The sequence below is a fragment of the Urtica dioica genome, chromosome 4 (genome assembly GCF_054948205.1).
Source record: "Urtica dioica subsp. dioica isolate 48M chromosome 4, U.dioica_male_clone48M_v1_H2, whole genome shotgun sequence".
NCBI lineage: Eukaryota > Viridiplantae > Streptophyta > Magnoliopsida > Rosales > Urticaceae > Urtica > Urtica dioica.
The window spans coordinates 23,574,445-23,596,530 of NC_142759.1; the positions used below are offsets into that span (position 1 = coordinate 23,574,445).

A 22,086-nucleotide genomic window follows, 5' to 3' on the forward strand; every position below is an offset into this window, starting at 1 on the left:
TGACGATTATTTAATTAACTTGTATTATGTATCCCTAAGACTAGGAATATGATTGTTATTAGGGCCGTGTTGATAAGCGGCTAAACTCAACTTTGTAACCAGACTGGGAATATATATTGTTATTTTCTAAATCTAGACGGGCTGGAGCAGATGTTTGTTGGGCTCGATACCATGTAAAGTATCATGATGTTTGATCTCATAACTTACTTTTTCTCTAAATAAAGTAGCAACGATAATGATTCAATTGGTTTCGGAGTCATATCTGTAATTATTGTCTTGATCCGGTCATACTAAAAAAAGTTGTCATGATTCTTATCTGTGGTATTGTTCTTTAATGATAAGAGTAACCCATAAACTTAAAAATTGTGTCGGTATTCCTAAAGAAAATGGATTATCAAGAGCATTTCAAGTTGGTAATAAAGTTACTATTGTATCTCCGTTTACATCTTCCTAAGTACACAACACATTCAATAACAAAGAAAAAAAAGAGACTCACAAAGAAACTTGTTCGTGAAATATATAAAACAAACATACACAACATTATTAAAAAAGCAAGTAAAATATGCATGGTAACGCGCAAGTTTTGACAATAGTATATTTAGTTCCTATACTTCGAGTAATCCGAATCACGGTTAATCGGGTACAAATCATCAGAGACGGAGGAGGTGGAGCAAGTCCACATTGTGACGATCCGACTTTTCGGACAGTCTTACTTTACTTACTTATTTTACTTATCAAAATTATGTATGAAAAATATGAGGATTTTTTTTTCTATCATATAATACCTTTACGAAACCGTAATCTGGAAATTCGCGGATTCTATTTTTCTTTTCTTCAAATACATATATTCTAAAATACCATAAAACAATAAAACCATACTAGTCCTTATAAAAATAATTTGGTCAACAGTATAACAAAATAAGTGAATAAAAACTAAACTTTAAGCTTTGATCATGATAAATATTTGACTTGAAAATATTTTGACATTTACTTGAAAAATGGTATTTTAATACCAACTTAATAGAAAATAAATTATAATAAATTCGTTAATCAAGCTAAGAATAAAATGATACAATACTATAACATACTACTTAATCTATATTAAAACTTTATTTTAGAAAATTATATTAAATCTAATTTATCTTATGCTTAGCGGAAGTCTTTCTTACGTAGTTGCAACCATAACCCGATCCTCTTGCTATCGATGCCGCTGGTCCATACTCATCACTTAGCAGTAAATTGTTTACCTACAGCACATACGTAAAATTTTCGTGGAAATGAGCTATCGCTCAGCGAGAACAATATAAAACTCACAAAACAAGATGAGTGATGCAATGCATGAACAGGTTATTAGTATTTTCATTCTAAAGGTGAAATGGTCTTTCTTAACGTAAATCTCATCATATTTTATTCGGGGCTCCCCTAGAGTAGTCGTACCAATTTCAGTGTACACTTTGGAAACAAAGATATGGGGTTGCAAGGTCTCATACTTTGCTCCATCTTATAAACTTATAACATATGAGAAATTTCCCCATTTGGGCCCGTAAGTCGGCTCGGGAAATTCTCCTTGCAGACCTCCGTAACTCGAGGCGGTACGACTCTCTTACTTATCTTTTCACTTTGTTATTTAGGTGATATGCAAATATGACATGTAATATAAATAACCATCATACATAACATCAGACGTGACATGATCATAACTTAAAAAAAAATAACATGACATAGCTTACCAATATTGCATATGAAACATAACATAGGTCAACAAGAAAACATTAACTAGCTTCTCATACATCATACATAAATTTACTCAGCATAAAGACATGTGCAAACATCAACATACATAATGCCATATAAGTTTAAAAACATGTCATTATTACTCCATCATCATCATTTATCATATCATAACATATCATAAGCTAAAATTTATAAACGTCGACATGTAATCATCGCATAACATATATAACAACTCATAAATCATATCATCGTACTTAAGCATATCGTAACATGTATCACGTGGCTTATAACTATTAACAAAACCACATAATACTATCAAACAACCACGTCATGAATCGCAAAACTCATCATCATTTTATTTAAAACTAATATGTGCTGTAGTGAGATTGTTCTCACCTGAAGTTGAAAATTACGATATTTGATCGTGAACCGCTTAAATGCTCTACTCGGTTCAAAACCTAATAGGAAAGATTAATAATTAGGATATCACTTAATACCCACTAAAAGTTACTATATTGGACGGAAAAAGGTTTACGGAAAAAAAATTCAGAACTCATCGCTAGGTAAAATTACTAAAATACCCTTAGGTATCAAATCTCGAGGAAATAAAACTGTTGAGATTAATTTTACAAAATTTCCAGAAAATATAAAATAAGATTTTGAATCCTTTTTCCTAAAGTAGCAGTGCCGAAAACAGCTTTAAAGGTGTCTTACAATGCATACTAGAATAATTAATTAAATCGTTAAATGATAATATTTTCTTGTATATTCCAAAATAAAATAATATAAATACTAACATAAGCTAAAAACTCGTTCAGTTATAAAGCTAGATTTTCTTAACCCTAAATCAAAACTGCAGACTCTTTCAAGAATGTTAATAAATAAATATTCGATTACGTACATAAAAAATAGCAGCTCAAGATATTAGACTAGATATATAAGAAAACACGTATTCCTTAAATTTTTGCCATAGCACTAAGTTATTTAATAAGTAGTATTCAAAAGAAAACATGATATAATAATCAATGAAGCACATGAGTTTCAAAAGAAAATACCTCCGAAATGGTAAAAAGATTGCTCTCTAATTTTGTTAGATCACCAAAAACAAGAGAAAAGGCTATTTGGTAAGTAGCATGTAGGGTTTTTATTTTTTTTCTTTCTTGTTTTCCTTATCAGAGATGAAAAATATGAAAACAAAGAGAAAGGGAGAGAGTTTTTGGTTGGAGAAAAAGTGACGAGAAAACTTCAGATTATTCTCTCATTTGTGATATTATTCAAAGTTTAAAAAATTTGAATAGATTGACTGATCGGTTGCGGGAAATTAGGGATCACTTCATGACTCCCATTAAGAATGAATTCAATCAATATTTATTGACGTAATATTGATACCTCTTCTACATAGCACGTATTGAATATATATAGGTAGTGAATTTTAAAACCAATTCTCTATAATCGTATAGTATAGAATTAGAAACCAAATCTTTGACTTTTCTTAACTTCAACATATACCTTTAATCTTCAAATAAAAACTATACATACATAGTTACACGTAATACATGCATATACTCACTGCATGCATATACATAGTTTTTTATTCTTTAGAAATCTTATTGTGCCATAATATAATGTATTAAACCAAAACGTCAACTCTCAGACAAAAACTATATATTTTTACATACCAATTATAAATCAGGAAAATTACACTACTGAAAGTAAAACGTATTTATGACCTTATTTTGTCACGTAAGAAGGTATGCTATAACCAATATATGTATATATAAAACTAATATATACATATATCACATTATTAGACAACATAAAGCTTTGATATATATATATATACATATATATATATATATATATATATATATATATATATATACATACCACACACCATAATTCATCTTAATACAGATATGACATAAACTTGTTCAAGAATTATTATTTTTTTCCTGAGCAATATACCACACACCATAATTCATCTTAATACAGATATGACATAAACTTGTTCAAGAATTATTATTTTTTCCTGAGCAATATTTTGGGAATTAATTCTTTCATCTTTGTCTTGAGACAAAAATTATTCAAAACACCAAAAAGAAGAAAAGTATTATGTAACACATAACAAACGATCCAACTTTAAAAATATTTATCACAAAACTTTTAACTCTTTCGTGACTAATATTTTGGGGTTTCACACACATCCTATCGGCCGATGCATTATGAGTTTAACTATATATTCTCTTGAATGGCTTCATAGTGTCTCCTCATCTCGTCAAGTTCATTCTTCGACGAGATCTCATCAACGATCATGATGTCCTGAAGAGAGGACTTGCCTTCGAGCACGCTCAGTATAGTGGACATGCTTGGCCGGGCTTCTGGAGATACACTTGTGCATTGTAGAGCCAACTGGATTGTTAACAAAACTTTTTCTTTATCGTAGTCTATGCCTAGTCTTGGGTCAACTAGCTCTGTCAAATCGCCCCCCTCTTTCAGTAAAAGCGCCTACAAAGAAGAAGAAGAAGAAGAAGAAGAAGAAGAAGAAGAAGAAGAAGAAGAAAAATGTCATGTCAGGTAATGTTGTGGATTAGGTTAGAGATATGATTAATTTTAAGGATATATTTTACCCAATCAAGAACATAAAAGTTTTCTTGTTTTTCCCGGTAAGTGGTGTTGCTTCTTCCACTAACGATCTCAAGGACAACAATTCCGTAACTATATACGTCGGCTTTATCGGTTAAATATCCACGCATTGCATATTCAGGAGCCATATAACCACTGCAAGACCACATATATTTTATTTGAGTTTCATCAATGAAATATTATATGGGTAATATATTGTGAAGTTGAATTATACGTACTATGTACCCGCGATTCGGGTGCTCATATGAGTGTTTTCTTGTTCATCGAGTTTGGCCAAACCAAAGTCTGATATCTTAGGATAGAGATTTTGGTCGAGAAGAATGTTAGTTGCTTTGATGTCTCTATGAACGATCTTCAATCTTGATTCTTCATGGAGAAAAGCCAAGCCTCTTGCAATGCCAATGCAAATCTTGCTCCTTGTCGGCCAATCCAACTTTATTTGGCTTGCTTTGGGACCTTAGATTTGTGAAAGAAAAAAATGTAATCAAATGTGTTTTTAATATTAAGAAATATTTCATTGTATTGGTTATAAACCCATGAAGCGATATAAAAATTTACCAAATAAAGCGCGACCAACGTTGTTGTTTTGCATGTACTCGTAGACAAGCAACAATTGATCCGCCTCAACGCAGCAACCGTAGAGCTTGACAAGATTCGGGTGTTGAAGAGCTGAAATCATACCTATCTCGTTCAAGAATTCGCGATTCCCTTGCTTCGATTTGGAAGAAAGTTGTTTCACTGCAATTATAGTTCCATCCAATAGAACACCCTACATTGTAAATTCAAATCCAAATCTTACTCATTTAAGACAAGAGCGTTCAACCATAGATAACTTCAACCAAAATAAATATTTACCTTATATACAGAACCAAAACCACCTTCTCCAATCTTATTCGCTGCGTCAAAGTTGTTTGTTGCCACTTTGATCTGCCTCAATGTAAATTTTGCAGTATTCAGGACTAGACCTGTTATATCTAGATATAAGAGGCAAATTACTCGTAGTTATAGTATGAAAATATTTTCAAAGTTCATAAATAAATCCTATTTTTTTAAGTCTAGACACCAAATAAAGTCATGATGTATAACTTATGTATGTAGCTCAATAGAAAGGATGTTGGAACATCCATAACTGTTCACTTGTTAACAATTAGTAGATAAATTTGTATATCGATTACGAACCTCGTTCCAAATCACTTTTCTTTTTCATACTAAATTTCCACCAGGTTAGAGCCGCGATACCCGACACAACGAGCGTCCCTGCAACCGCGATGCCAATTACCTCACCAGATGATATTTTTCTTTCAGATTTAGTCCTTACTGTGAATGGCGGTACAAAATCTGCCAAAAGAAGATAGACATGAAATTTGACATAAAGCAAAAATAGCACATTTCATTAAAAAAAAAAAAAAAAACGTCTTATATGAAATCAACTATTCAAATGAAAAAAAAAATACATGCATGTTCTTCTATCCCTTTTTGAAGTCTTAGAAAGTCAAGAAGAAAATCTCATATCGTATATCCTACTAGTTAACTATAGTCAGTCAAACAAAAAAATATGATATCCTCCTATCTCAAAACCAACATTGACTATGAGAGATGACTAACACGTATTTTATAAATCTTGTTAGATATTTGCATATTTTCTCTGTAGGGCCTTTAACACGCCTCCTCGGGTGGCTCTTAAGTGTCAATAATCATGTGTCGGATTTCATTATTTTTGGTAAGGTCATAGTTTGAGATTTGTGCACTCTGATTCCATGTTAAGTATTATGAGGTCAATTGACAATGAGAAAAGTAACTCGTCAACTTATAAACTTTATGTATGCGGGGATCCTCATAGTTAACTAAGGTGTAAAGCATACCACGATCGACGGAAATGGCTGATATAAGAGGACCATACACTCCATTTTTTGGGATAATAGTTGTCCCTTTCCCGGCCCAATAGAATCTGATTTCCAAATTACTCGAGTCACTCACATTGGCAAAGAATTCTTTAATAAGTGCTTTTCCAACCCCACCAGCAGCTTCTGCGATGTTAAAGTCTTTCAAAACACGGTTTCCCTGTTGATATTAAACTTATTAAGATTAGTTCACACTGAGAAATTTAATTAAATTGTTGTATGGTACAAAGTCTGTTATGTCCATCTGTCTTTCCAACGTGAAGTCATCGCCCAGTTATATTTTTTCATTATTAATTTTAAAAACCCTACCTGAATATAGACGTCAAACACGCGTCGTCCGAGACTGCTGTATGTTTGGTCATTTGTAAACCTCGTCTCCGCAAAATGGAGTCGCACAATGTAGCTTCCGTTTCCGAGGCAAAAAGCGTAGTAAGTCAGAGAACTGGGCGATAAGCGTGCGGTCATGTAAAGCTCAGGACTTTGCATGGTAAGTCTGGTTGTGTTTGTTGAAATTAAAATGTCCATGTCAGTTGCGTCGTCTGTAAACATTCCGGTGGTACTGACGCCCCAGTTCATGCTGTTGCTTTTCCAGAAATACGATGATGTAGTTGATGAAGTGTCTTCTTCGTACTTTGTACCATTGATTATCACTTCCCTTCCACCACAGTTTATGTAAAGATTGTACGAAGCTAGGAAAAATAAACAAATTATTTCTGAAGTATAATGACTAATACAAAACAATTAATGTTACAAGGGAATAAATTACTTACTTTTGGGGCATTCGGATCTTTTCCAACATGATGCAATGGTGCTGGAAGAAACAAAGACCATGTTAGAATTATGTAATTCAAGTTAGTTTTATTGGAAAGATTCCGTCTAAACTTACGAGATATTCATCCCAGAGGAGCTGGCAAATAAGTTCCTATATGAAAAACAACATGAAATATGAATGCGATTTTTTCACACTAATATCCGGAATAAGAGATAAAGAAAATCTAGCTTACACTTTCTCTTGCTGACATTCTGAAGTTCCTGTTGTGAAGTTGTTGTATGAAAGGTCACTACAATTTTTACACAGTCATTAATCATCTGAATAAATGGTTGTAGTATGAGATATTCAATTTTCTGCGACCCAAAAAAACAGAAATTTTAATCTAAAGGACCTAAAATGTATAGTTACGATTGACTATTCGACGTCCAAATATATTTCCAACTAGGATCCTTAACTTGAAGTGTTGTGAAATAATATTAGTCCTTTTGTACCACCCTGACGCTAAAAACTTAATACACTTGACCATATTGTTTAATTATTGTAAAATAATTATGGAATCTCAAGTTTGCCACTAACATGGCCTTTCGTTAAGGTCAAACAATCGGGAAAAAAAAAATTTTGGGGGGGGCCCACGCCTCTTGGGCCTTCAACGTGGGTCCGCCACTGTTAACAGGTTTTGTTTTTTCATTTCTTTCGGCGATATTTACGGGCAATCTCACGACCTTGCTGAACTTTTTCGAATTGGAAGGAAGGTATTTATTCTGACTATAACCTTTTGTAATTTTCTTTACGGGAAGGAAGGATGTTGAGTATGTATGTATAAGTTTTTTTTTTTTTTTTTGATATTTTAGTTAGTTTATACATGTTTGACATTATTTGCTGATTTGAAAGTTTCGATGTTCGGGTTAAGTTCATTGGACTGTAGATTTGATCATCCTCGAGTTGTTGTCCTTGCAATCTTGAAGTGCAAGAAGAAGGACCCGAAACCCGAGAAATGCCTCGACAAAGGCCAGCAAGTCACTCGCTGTGGCCTCAGCCTGGTAGTACCCAGTTTTTGAAGCACTTGAAGATAGACCGTGTAATTTTGAAATTCCAGGTAATTAAGTGATAATTCTAAGTTTATTGAGCTGACGTTTTGTTAGGCAAAATTTTCTTTTATTCTTGCATTGTTGTAGCAGTTTAGAGATTAGTGATTGTATTCTCCTACAGTCAAAGTGAAATCCATCTCTATAAAACCTATCTATTCCATGACGATAACAAGCATGTGGACATACAGTATTATTTTATCAGAGAAAAGATATCAGAACATTGCTAAGATGGAACTAAAGTAAATCTGATGGATTGTGGAACAAAGGTGGTAACCCTAGGAAAGTTTAAGAATTGTCTAAAACTTCCAGGAGTTGGATCTTAATGGTCCAAGTCAGAGATTGAACGATGAATTAAGAAAAGCGCAACGGACTGTTTGAGCTAGTTTGTGAAAACCTTTGATGCAGAGGCAAAAATCGTGAATAGTTCAACTTCTAAGCTCTTAATGGCTTATGAGTATTCATTGATGACGTGACAAGATCCTATAGGAAGGCATGGAGATCGATGGTTCAAGTTGAAAACCGTGTGGTATTATTACAGGACCGGCCAAAACTCACCAGGGACTCTAGGCGATTCAATATTTTGAGGCCCTATAATACTAATAAAAATTTAAATTTTCAGGGTAAAAAATGTAAATTTTTTAGAAAATGGGCCAAAAGTGTAAATTTTCATGGTAAAAAAATGTAAATTTTCTTAAAAATAGACAAAAAGTGTAAAATAATTTTTTTGGAGCCCAACCCAATTGGGGGTCCAAGGCACAAGCCTTGCCCGCCTTAGGTCAGGCCGGCCCTGGGTGTTAGGATTCTAGTTAGTAAATAAGTTAGTTATCTAAGTCTTTAACACTTGATTCATTATAACAACTTCAAATCAATTTGTATTGAAATTATTGGAAAAACTTTTGTATGTAAAGCTTAGCTGAGTGAGACAGGCAATTTTTCGGGCAATATTTCAGCAAGATAGTTTGTAATTAGGATCAGAGAAGATACAAGACTGTAGCTTTGGAGTGAAGCAACCATTTAAAGACTTGGTTATATTCAAATTGGCTTGAACTTGTGTTTTGGGTACTTTTGGGGCTTAGGCATTCATTCTAAACCTTCGTAAACAAATTTCTTGTGTTTTCTGGTCCTAGTATTTTCTAGCTTAACTGCATACAAGTTTTCGCAGGGCTAAGTGAATTCAATAGCTCGTGCAACACGTAAGTTTATGAACCACGCCAAAACCGTTAAATTTAGATGTCACTTGTACAAATAGGAGATGTATAATATAATATATATATATATATATATATATAATATATATAATGTATATATTATTATATATATATTATTATATGTATATATATATTTTATGTATATATATATTGAAGAAACTTGGTAATGGCTTTGAGAAACTTACACATTGGGTCTTTTCTGGGTATGTAAATCATCAGGCACGGGACCAGTTAGCATATTCCCTGTCAAAATTCTAAACAAAACAATGCAAAAATAATAGAGATGAGTAGTAAAAAAGATATAATACTTTTCTTTTCTTTTATGCAGGTCGCATGTTATGTAGTCCACTACTCGTTTATGTTCGTTTTAAGTTTATGCAAGTGATTTAGCATTCTTATGATTGAAGATCTCCAAAAGTTTTAGTATTTTAATAGCTTTATGACTGAATAACTAGAGTGTGATGTTTGTAATAGCGGGTGATCTACCATTTAGGTCATATCATCTTATTTATTTATCTAAGATTTACTAAATTTGGCTGTTTAACAAACGTGATTATTTTCTTAATTTTATGTTATTAATTTTATACAAATAGGCAAATAGCTAGTTATAATTATTCCACCTACTAACTGAATAATCGTATAATTGTACAGATAATGTTAATAAGTTTTTATGAAAAAGAGCAATATTGTTAGTGTAATCCTTTCGATATAAATTGTATTCATGTAGATAAATAATATATTTATTGGGGTAGATAAAATTAACCATTGTGCATAAATTATACATGCGTAGATATTGAATTTACATCTAACACTTCCGAGTTTTATTATGTTTTGACTATTTTGCACTTCTAGTATTTCTAGTGGTAATTTGGCCATTTGTATGAACTTTTTTTTAACATCCAAAAGTATATTTTGTCTTTTTTCTTCCAAAAAGTATTTATAGAACACAAATACAAAACACACTTTTTTTAACATCGGATAAATTGTTTTTTTTTTTTTGGAAAATTTATAAGCCAGAAAAAGAAAATAATGCAACATTTTCCCTCAAAATCTGAAGATGATCTAACTACTTACATTGTAGTAACACTTGGTAGACTCGTAAGTTTAGGGAGTTTTCCACTTAATTTGTTGAAGCTGAGATCGCTGCAAAAAAAGGAGCTTTCAAACTAAGAAAGAGCGAAACTAATTTACATATGCACAAGAACCGCATAAATATATTAAAAACAAGTGGAATATTAATTTATATCCTAACATATATTTTAAATCAGGCATGTCCTTGAAATAATCAGGTATTGTTCCATTGAGATTGCAATTCCTCAAAAACCTGCCAACAGAGCCAAGGTAAAAAAAAATAAAAAAATAAAAAATAAAAAAAATTGAGTCTGTTAAAGCTGAATGAATATTAAATTTAGAGATATGCAAAACGATTGACTAGATAAACCTTTTTTTTTCTTTCTAGCTATCTGATTACCGTTTTAACTACTTGATTGCAAAATCCACTTAACTAGGGTTTCAACGATTAGTTTTACCGGTAAATTAAATAATCAATTTTCTGATTAATTTTAACCGGGAGGTTAAAAAAACAGGTTCAAGAGACTCATCGTGAGTTATAGTTTTAAAGGAGACTTTTTAGCCTCTTAATCAAAGTGGTTCTACAAATTTGAGCTCACAAAGCTTTCATTTTTGTTATGTTGTTAAGTGCCGGAAAGGTCGATTCTGGCCCACTCAAATCGCTTATTCTCCTGCACATCAAAAATAATTTAAACATTGGACCGAATATTTGTTGATGATCAGACTTTTATCCTCTCCATAAATAATATGAGGCACTACATACTTACAGATCAGTTAAATTTTCTAATTTAGAAATGCCTAAAGGAATTGGCCCGCTCAAACCGCTTGCTTCTGCATATCTGCGGTGCAAAATAAAAATGTTTGAACAAGTGCGAAATAAAAATTTCATAATTTTTATAAACACAAATAAATAAATAAAATATAGAAGAAAATTGCACAGGTGAGTAAGGCGGTTCCATTTCTGTATAAAATCCGGTATGACCCCAGAAAATTGGTTGCCTCCAATTTGACTGCATTAAGAAAAAATGGTAATTGAAATGAACGTATAGAGTAGGAAACTATTTCCTTATACTAATCAAAGTAGTAGTAAGTACTAAATAAACTGCTTACACATTCTCTATTGTTGTGAGATTCGCCAACTCTGCAGGTAGTTCCCCAGAGAAATTATTCGAGATTAAGTACCTGTATGATTGGGACCAAACAATGTACATCATCCAAACCTATATTTGATAAGCCAAAAAATGATTGAAAAGTTACGTACAGTAATTTGATGCTAGCAAGATTGCCTAGCTCAGGAGGTAGCTTGCCCGTTAGCTGGTTATTCTGAACGTCTCTATAGCATACCTTTTTAATTTAATAATTTGATAATAGAAGTAGTTTTGATGAGAAAAAGTTTGATTTTTAGAACTCACAATGTTTCTAGAGTGGAGATGTTTCCGAGCTCTTTTGGGATAGAGCCTGTTATCCTGTTTCCTGAAATGGAACTGCACTTAACCAATTTCTTAGTTTCGCATTAATTAATACTGAAGAACGCTACAATAATGATTAACCAAAGAGAGATATATACATGTTGACCAGCTTTGAGGAGCCCCATTCTCGAGGGATTGTACCGTTGAGGAAGTTACGCGTGAGGTCACTAAAACAAAATTGGAAAGAAAAATAAATTGTTATCAGAATCGAGCGCCTTAACAAAACTAAGGGTTATTACTAAACTATGATCTCCACACTAGTTTATGACCAAAATCCAATATATCTAATTTAATCCAAAACTATGATTATTTTACAATTTTTGGTACAAAAACACCCTCAATAAAACATTCTTTTCGTTTTATTTACTCTCTCTCGCTCTCCTTGTGCTTAGCTAAGAAGACATTTTTCAGTGACTTCATGCTCAAGAACGATTCTTAGAATTCTGAAAAAAGTCTGTAAAAAATTTCTAAAAATCTGGAAAATCGTTAAAGATTTATTGATATCGTTGTCTTTTTATTGATATCGATGTCAATAAAATGCAAAAATGTCAATAAATCTTTAAACTTCGCATATTTTTTTTCCCGATTTTTTCAAATTTAAAAAAAAAATATATTCCTGGTGAGCTTTCTCTTCGTCTCGTAGGGCTAGGTAATCCTAGGGCTCATGATCATGGGTTAGTTTTTTAAAGAGAAATAAGAGACAAAAGTAAAGAAAAATGATAAAGAGTAAAAAGATAATTGCACAAAAAATGTGGTCATAGTTTTGGATTAAATTAGACATATTGGATTTTGGTCCTAAACTAATGTGGATGTCATAGTTTAGAAATAATCCCACAAAACTATAACCAGTTAGCTAATGTTCCAATGTAAAAGGACACATATTGATCATATATCTTTTATTTTTTTTCCTTATTTTTTATAGCCTTCAAAATTAGGAGATTTGTTAAATTATCAACTTTTTAAAAAAATTGAGTGAATATCTATTACAATGATTTGTCATTGTTTTGACGTTTTTAATATTCTATTTATGTCTTTAGAGTTTGATGGTTATTTACAATTATTAGCAAATATTTATAATTATTAATATATTTTTTGTTTTGATAGTAAAAATCTCGTCATTATTTACTTAAAATTTATCACATGTCAGCTATGTGAACTTAGAGAGCCCCTAGCTAGCTGAAACTTACAGTTGTTGGAGAAAAGGAAGCCCGGAAAGATCCTTGGGGAGCGTTCCCTGCAAACTCTGGCCCTCCCAAACTCTGCACTTTTAAAAATTATCCATTTATTCTTTGATTTTATATGTAACAAAATATCTCGGGTTTCGACACTTGCTGAAGAATAACCATTACTTAAAAACAAAAAAATCATGATTTCAAATATATACTCAGTATTTGAATCATTTACTATACAGCGAAGTTGTATCTATTTTTAACCGTTTAAAATGCATTGTTTATATCGTACTCAAGTTGTAATTGTTAACATGAGTAAAATTGGATTATGTTGTATGAGCTAAACATGTTTGTGAGAGCCGGCTCAAGTGATTCGAGGGCCTTGGGCGATAAAAAAATAGGCTTGATTCGAGGACCTTGGGCGCTAAAAAAAATAGGCCTTTAGTTATTTAAATAGTTGGTCGATTTTTATTTATTTTTAAATGGTATAATTGAATTAATTTGGAGATATTTAATTTTTATATTTTAATAATATTTGTAATATGTCATATAAATTAATAGTATTTAAAAAAATATAAACTAATAATAGATATCAGATATATAACATTTGAATTATATTTCTATAATTACAAATATAGGAAGTATTAAACATAAATATACAGAGTATATATTGTATAATAGTCAATAGAAGCACAATCATAATTATAATACTATATTTTAGTTTAGGCGTGCATAAAATAGACAAATTGTACTAACATAACAAGCATCAGTCTATACATTTATTATGTAATACAATATTCAGTACCTTATGAAATATCTTATAGGTTAAAATGAAAAAAATTGACAAATCGAAATTGTTTTATAATAGAAAACCATACATATTTTCTACAAAGTAATAAGAATTTACATGTATTTATTTAGAAAGAAAAAAATAATTTAACATTAAAAAAGGGGCCTTTTTGGGGTGGGGGCCTTGGGCAATTGCCCCATTTGTCCTCCCCTCCAGCCGGGAGCACTGCTATGCCATTGTTAAAGGCTTATATAGTATAAATGACTGATCTTCTTTATATAATATTGATCAGGTTATAGCATATAAACAACATGTTACGATTCAGTAGTCGTTACATAAACCCGATTGTTTGAATTATGTAAATTGATTTACATTTTAAACTTTGTGCGTTTAATTTGTTAATTGCTGGATACATTATCATATATTTTATATTGTACAAAATCAATTGATTGTCCAACAAGTTAATATTTGAAACTATAAAACACTATTTTTAAGAGAAGGAAACCGTCGCTGGTGTAAAAAAAAAAAAAAAAAAAAATCGTTTTTCAAGATATACAGGAAGATACTATGTTTGCTAAGAATGAGTGAAGAAATTAATAAAGCATTCATGTAAACTCAAAATAATATAAATAAAAATTAAATATTATTATTGTAAATCATTCATGTTTGTTGATATTAATATTAACAAAAAAATTAGGTAAATAGTCATATTTACAGTTTGATATTGCTAAATAACCAACGTTTCGTAAATTTAAGTAAATAAGCATAAAGATTACGTTTTCTAATAAATAGAAGTGATTATTTACCTAAAATTTACGTCTCTAAATATATAGAAGTGACTATTTACTTAAAATTTACGAAACGGTTACTATTTAATAATGTCAAACTGTAAATGTCATTATTTACCTAATGGACCATAATATTAAATGTTTTCAAATAATAATATTTGGTAAATAATTAGTTTGAATGACAATATATTATCATTTCTCTTTTTAGAAATCGTCTTTAAAATAAAATATACACTGTCTTTAGAATCTTATTTAGTTAAAAAAAATAACACTATATTTTCTTTTAGATAAATAAAATGATATTCTTCAAACACTAAATATCTATGTGACAGCTGGTAACAATTATAAAAAAAATATGTATATCAAGTTTTTTTTTTTTGAATTTGCATAGAGTAAAATATACTCTTAGTCACTCAGTATCTATTTTATTTAACAACAATTTTAGGTACTTTACAGAGCTAAACCAAATCTGAGACAAATGTGGTTCCTTGGAGAGTCAATATGTTAATGCCCTTTTTTGTAACCCTTCTGTATTTTTATTACGAGTGTAACAATTTCTAAACTTGTAGTCTGGATATTCAAAGGTATGTAGTCATATTTACATTTTAAAATTGTTATTTAATCAACGTTTGGTAAATATTTAGTAAATATTTACATTTAAGTATTTATACGTTTAAATTGACTTAAATACTCAACCTTTTTATTTCAATGAAAGGACAAATAAAAAATGTCACGTCATGTTTGTGGTTATATATCAAATATTTACCTAAAATTGGTTATATAATGATCTCAAACGTCTAAACTTGATTAGTTACCTAATTTTTTTGTATTTTAAATATAGGATTATAATTGCTTTTGTCGTGTAAAGTCTCATACTCTTGAGATATACGGGTGATTGTATCAAAGTTATGTCATTTTCCCTTCTCTTTTGTAGTCACTTATCTATGGTAATTCAGCCATATAGTCAATGGAAACTTACTCGTTTGCAAAATACTTAAGTTTGTGTATATGAAACCCTCGTCAAGAAAAAACCCACCACTCTCTCTTTGTGTTTCCAAAATAACAAATTTAACATATTTGCATATATATATATATATATATATATATATATATATATATATTTCAGTTTTTGGGCATTATTTTTGTTTTGGAATTGTTGACATTAATGTGTCTTGTTTATTGATATTTTTGTCAATGATCTATTTAGTTCATTTACTTAATCATCTATAATCTATTTGATTTATTAACATTATCGACATTCGATTTTTTTTTTTTTGTGAAATATGAAAAATCTAAAAAAAAATCGTTTGAAGATTTATTAACATTTTTATCTTTTTAATGACAAAAATGTCAATAAATCTTCAAACGATTTTGAGAAATTTTTTGAAGATTTAATGACATCTTTGTCAATAAAAAGACAAAGATGTCAATAAATTTGCAAACTAATTTTTCAAACTAATTTTTTCAGATCTCTAACCTTGCTTCTGTAAGCATCAACGAGAGAGAGAGAGAGAGAGAGAGAGAGAGAGAGAGAGAGAGAGAGAGAGAGAGAGAGAGAGAGAGAGAGAGAGAGCTCTTCAAGTACGGTCAAATAAGTCAACAAGGAAATATACAAATGAAATATGTTAAGTAAATAAAAAAAAAATAATAAGAGTACAAAAGATAAATAAAAAGATATTTCATTGAAGGTATTTTTGTACTAACAAATATAAAGAATTCATATTTTTAGATTAATTTTGACATTTTAAAGTTTGATCTAAAAGTATTGAGCATATCATAGTTTAAGTACCTTGATAAAATGTTAGTATGTCATAGGGAAAAATTAGTCTTATGAATATATATATATATATATATATATATATGTATATATATGTATATATATATAATGAAAAATATGGCGATTCTCATATTTGAAATTAAAATTTGTTTATGTTTACATGTATTTAGTGTATGTAATAATTATTACAAAAAATGATAACATATATTTTTGTTTTCTAATATGAGTATGAAACTTTTATATATAAAAAAAAATGCGAGATAACTATTTAAAACATTAAATTATTAGTATTTAATAAAGTTAAACTAACAAAATATTCGATCCACAAGGCACATAAAAAATTATGTGAAAATGTGATATGATTTTTTTATGAAAATATTTTATGTTAAATGGAAGTATCTTGATGTAGTGTATAAAAAAAATAGTACTTTCTCAAAACTCTACGTTATATAAGCAAATAAGATAGCTTAAGGGATAAGTACCTAAACGTTCAGTTTGAGTACTACCCTTTACAAAAAAAATTAAAAAAATTGTTTACATGCTTTTACATTCCTAGTTATATTTAGTTAGTATTAAACCAAAGACAAAAGGGCTTAAGATTATAAATATCAAGCCCTATAAATATCACGGTTCAAAATGCTGGCGAAAATCCAGGAAAGTCGCTGGAAATTTTGTTTTCGGACAGCTGACGGCTGGAGAAAAGAAGAATTCCGTTTCTTGTCGTTTTGTCGTTCGAAAATCGACGACATGGGCATGTCGTTTCCAGCCGGTCATTTTCGTTTTTATACCTTAAACCTAGTTTTTTATTTTGTCATTTTGATGTTTAAGCTGATTTTTTTCATAAGATCTATCATATCTATTTTTTTCATATTTTTTGGAGAACTTCCGGCGAGTCACCATTTTTTCCGGCGAACCACCATTTTTTCCGGCAACCCACCATTTTTTTCCGGCGACTCAAAAATCAGAGTTTCAACTACTTATTTGTGTATTTTTAAGTAAGATCATGTCTTTAAATTTTAAATTACATATACTTATGTTTTTAATTGGAATTGGTATATGTTGAATTGAATTGATGGTGTTTGATTTTGAATTGAAATTGAAATTGTTAGACTTTGAATTGAAATAGTTAGACTTTGAATTGAAATTAGTTTATCATTTATGCTAAAAATGAAATTGGTAGAGTATGAATTGAAATTGTCACATTTTGAATTGAAATGAAATAACTTAGAATAGAATTTATTGACATGTTAAACGGAAATTTGTTGACATATTGAAATGAAATTAGTTGATGTAGACTTTGAATTGAAATTAGTTTATCATTTATGCTAAAAGTGAAATTGTTAGACTAGGAATTGAACATGTATGATTTGAAGTGTTTTGAATTTGGACTATATTTACAAATATATATATATATATATATATATATATATATATATATATATATGTATTATTTTGTTTCGCCACATTATTTCCATTCGATTTTCCGTCGGCACGTCGGTTTTCCATCGAAAACGGAATTTGAAAACGGCATTTCATTTTTCATTTTCCACATTTTTTCGTTCGGTTTTTCATCGCAGGACGATTTTCCGTAAATCATGAGGCTCGAAACGGCAACGAAAACGATATTTTTTTCCATGATAAATATAAGCCAAAAACAGCTTTTTGAAATTCACAAATGCGTAAATGAATACTGGTTTTTTTTAAAAGAAAAAGAAAAGGAGTTCACTTATGGTTTTTCACATAAGAGTAAGATAGACAAACAAAGGTCCCGTTTGGTTAAGTTTTTCATTCCTGTTTTCTGTTTTCTGATTCTAAATTCTAGAAAACAGTTTTAGAAAAACTGTTTGGTTATAAATTCAGAAAACAGATCTAGAATCATGTTTCTGTTTTCTTTGAAATTTGTTTAGAAAACAGAAAACAATGAAAAATTGTTTTCTATTTTATCTCTATACAATTGAATGGAAAACATAACCAAACAACATTTAAAATATTCCGAAACGTAATTCTAAATTTGTTTTTTTAAATTTAAAAATTAGAATCAGAAAACAGAATTTAAAAACAGAAAACGAGTTTAGAAAACTAAACCTAACGGCACCAAATAGTAACAATAGGCAATTATGAGTTTGTGACATAAATTAGGCACCGTTGACTAGGAGTCAACGAACGAGACTAGCGGGACCCAAACTTTCGCCCATGAAGTTTTAGGCAACGACTTTGAATTTCTAGCCTAGTCCGACAAGATATTAATGGTTTTAAATGTTTGGCTTTTGTCTATTATCTCTATATAGGCCAGAAAGTTCTATGATCGGGATACCCCTGTGGGACCATATATTTATTTCCTTTGGTAACCAATAGACTTTTCATTATCAGAAGAGGTAAAAGCATTTCCCTAAATAAAGAAAAAAAAGAGAGGTAAAAACAATATGTGCCTTGAAATGTCAATGCCCCGACAGAAAATACGAATGGTTCGAAACTGTAATAAGAGGACATATAAGACATAACATGTGCATGTACATATGCGATTTTAGTCACATAGGTGTGATTTTAGTCTCGATATTCCGTGATTTTAGTCGTAGCCAATGCCAAAACAACGACATTTGAATAAACAGCAATTAGATTGGTTGACAGCACACATTAAACTGATTTCATAATTTCAATAATAAAGATTCAAATATTGTTTATTTAAATATATATATATATATATATATATATATATATATATATATTTGCATTTTTTCTTAAGATTTCTTATTAATTCAAGACCATTTGATTCCTTAATTTTACTATTTTTTTTTATAAAGGCATTTAATGTTTCATACTACATTCTTCTTTCAATATTTATAAAAACTTATAAGACAAATTTAATTGTTTAGCAATAGCCATGGCAACTTTTATGTAAGTAGTCACTTGTTTCATGGATTTTCTTTATTCTACTCTTTCTAATATGCCCTTTAGCTTTTTTCTGATGTAATTTTTTATTTCTTATTTTAATCTTACTGATATAGATTTTTTTAATGGAATGAATTTGAAATTTCTCTCTAAATTTCTTCCTTCTACTACATTATTTTTTTTCTCCTCTATTCTTATATACTCATATTATTCCCTACGGATATAACATGTCTCTTTTTCTTAATGTTGACTCATATATAACATGGATCCAAATCAATCTTACATTATAAACATAACTCAATTTTAATTACGTGAAACAAGTTTGGTTTTTTGAGCTATTTTTCATATTCAATATAATATATATATATATATATATATATATATATATATATATATATATATCTAAATCAGTTTTCCTATGTAACGGATTATATTTTACGAATCATACTTTATATATTTTGTTGGTCTATATGTATAAAGTCTATCAAATCGCATTTACACTTCAATTATGTTGATATTATGAACCTTATCCCATATGAATAGTTAGTTTATAATATAATACAAATCAGTATAAGTTTTTAGTTTAAATACCATATTTCATATTGAAGCAATTATACCAGCTCAATTGATCACTGCTCACTCTCTTTTTAAAAAATAGACATAATTTCATTTTATTATGAAAATAATTTATCAGACATAAGTTAATTTAATTAATAATTAAATTAACTTCAGCCTGATAGATTATTTTTCTAATAAAATAAAATTTAGACTAAATACTTAAAAGAGACAAAAGACTACAGACACGACTGATAAACAGACGCGACTTGTCGATTGATTGTAGATGCGACATACAGACACGAGATGTCGCGTCTGTATGTCCTTTTTTCGTTGTAAAAAATAATTCCCGCCTTATGACGGGAAATATATAGATGCGACTTCTCGCGTCTGTAGAGATTAATGTCTTATGTGTGCTGCTTGGAAGATGGTTTCATTAACAAAAATCGATACGAGATTACTAATATTACAAACTTAATAATTTTTTTTTTCCTTAAGATGTATTATGTTAGTTGTTTAATGTGTTTTTTCCTGTTTTACTTTCAACAAGTGTATAGTTGCTCACGGTCTATACAAGTCTTCGGCTTTCTAGTGGGACCTTTATAATACAAACCTACAAAGGCTTTAAATGAAATGGGGCCGAAAGATTAAAGCCATCTGCCCCGCTTACAATAATGCTTGAATTTTCTAAATAAATTATTTTCAATCATACCGGCCGTCAGAATAGAATATCTGAGCATCCCACTGACACTACCAATTCTGTATTTAATGTTTCATTTTCCGGTTGGTTTCTTATGACCTAATCTACGCACATTTAAAGTTTGAAATTATAGGGAAAAAAGATAAAAGAGTTCAACTTAGTACGTACAGGCCAGTGACGCGGCATAGTGTGTTGTTGTTGTAAGAACAATTACATTTCACGCCTTGAATCTCAGTGGAGTTGCAAAGTGTGTAGTTGTTATTAGAACAAACACAGGTCACGCCATTCTCAGCGCTGTCTAAACTCTTCCCAAGCGTTTTCGCTATTTCCACCAAAGCTCGCACTGAAACTCAGTATTAAAGTATTAGAAACATCACACACACACACACACACACACACACACACACACACACACACATATACTCAATTTCTAATTTTCCTGTTTGTTTGTTTTTTATTTTTTGCATTTTAGTAAGAGCAATTACAATGCTTAATATTCAATCACTATGACCTTCGGATTTTGGCAAGTGAGCAGCAGCCACAAGGCAGACAACGGTTGTGATCGAGCCCAAGAAGAGAAGAGATTGAGAGACTACCATTATATTTTGAGTATGTCTGTGTCTAATGTTTGATGTGTATATATAATAATAAACTGAATGAGAAAATAAAAACCCGAGTAAGTAGAAAAGACCTGACTTTATATATATATATATATATATATATATATATATATATATATATATATATATATATATATATATATATGTGTGTGTGTGTGTGTGTGTGTATAATTCATTTTCTAGGATTTTTATTTGAGATTTATTAGTAAGAGCATCTTTTAATGCACAATTTCAAATTTATTACTAAGAACATGCACAATTTCAAAACTCTATAAATAGAATTTCCTCTCTAATGATAAAAAATTCAAAACTCGTTCAATAGTTCACTCAAACTGTTTTCATTTTATGTTTTTATTTTTATGCTTGCACGCACTCTAATAATTTTTTGTAGTTGTTTTGTTAGGCCGTCTTTTCTTATGGTAAAAACGACGCCTCAATTGCAAAAACGACGTTACAATATAAAAGGGCAAAAATACGCATGACTAAAAAACCAAAAAACAAGCGCCAAACGCCAACCAAAGCTTTAACCAAGCGCCAACCAAGCATCAACCAAGCGCCAACCAAGCATCAACCAAGCGCCAATCAAGCATCAACCAAGCATCAAGCACCGATTTTTTTCCTATAAATAGTTCATTTATTCTCAACTCAGAGGAAGAGAAAAAAGAAGAGAAAAAAGAAGAGAAAAAGAGGAAGAAAGAGGTCCAAGATTCACTCCGAACTCAAAATACACTAAACCCCAAAAAATTTCACTCTCAACTCTGGAATAGAGTCTGAACCGAGAATCCCCTGAACTACGTCATGACCTGATCCCGCAAAGCGGGTACGTAGGCAGCTCACGAAGAGCACGGTCACGCCCCCCAGGCGAGCTCAACCTCCAGACAGGGGCGATCTCCAGGCGAGCTCGACCTCCAG

The 22,086-nt window shown here is 30.5% G+C and overlaps 1 protein-coding gene across 2 annotated transcripts; it reads right to left on the reverse strand.

Annotated features, from left to right (window-relative positions):
* Nucleotides 1-3,691: 3,691 nt before the first annotated feature.
* On the reverse strand, nucleotides 3,692-21,242 carry LOC149401302 (putative leucine-rich repeat receptor-like serine/threonine-protein kinase At3g14840). 2 transcript variants are annotated; one of them, XM_089612552.1, is made up of 24 exons: nucleotides 21,066-21,238; nucleotides 20,723-20,897; nucleotides 13,074-13,145; nucleotides 11,985-12,053; nucleotides 11,830-11,901; nucleotides 11,679-11,750; nucleotides 11,528-11,599; nucleotides 11,356-11,427; nucleotides 11,185-11,256; nucleotides 11,017-11,088; nucleotides 10,599-10,670; nucleotides 10,421-10,489; nucleotides 9,532-9,600; nucleotides 7,283-7,339; nucleotides 7,165-7,200; nucleotides 7,049-7,089; nucleotides 6,588-6,967; nucleotides 6,240-6,438; nucleotides 5,557-5,715; nucleotides 5,233-5,351; nucleotides 4,936-5,146; nucleotides 4,596-4,833; nucleotides 4,362-4,512; nucleotides 3,692-4,239 (listed from the first exon to the last, which is right to left on the reverse strand). In XM_089612552.1, exons 1-24 carry the CDS (start codon nucleotides 21,151-21,153, stop codon nucleotides 3,967-3,969), a joined length of 2,910 nt encoding a protein of 969 aa, XP_089468678.1. In that variant the 5' UTR covers nucleotides 21,154-21,238; the 3' UTR covers nucleotides 3,692-3,966. The 2 variants fall into 2 exon arrangements, 1 of the variants encoding a protein (XP_089468678.1); XR_016296569.1 differs by having other exon boundaries at nucleotides 4,020-4,239; nucleotides 4,603-4,833; nucleotides 21,066-21,242.
* Nucleotides 21,243-22,086: the final 844 nt, after the last annotated feature.

Excerpts from the sequence above, each read along its gene's own strand:
- LOC149401302 (XM_089612552.1), bottom strand. The coding sequence starts at position 21,153 with ATGGTAGTCTCTCAATCTCTTCTCTTCTTGGGCTCGATCACAACCGTT. Across the intron at positions 5,147-5,232 it reads GTTTTGGTTCTGTATATAAG|GGTGTTCTATTGGATGGAAC; the intron begins GTAAATATTTAT and ends TTTACAATGTAG. Across the intron at positions 4,834-4,935 it reads CGTTGGTCGCGCTTTATTTG|GTCCCAAAGCAAGCCAAATA; the intron begins GTAAATTTTTAT and ends CACAAATCTAAG.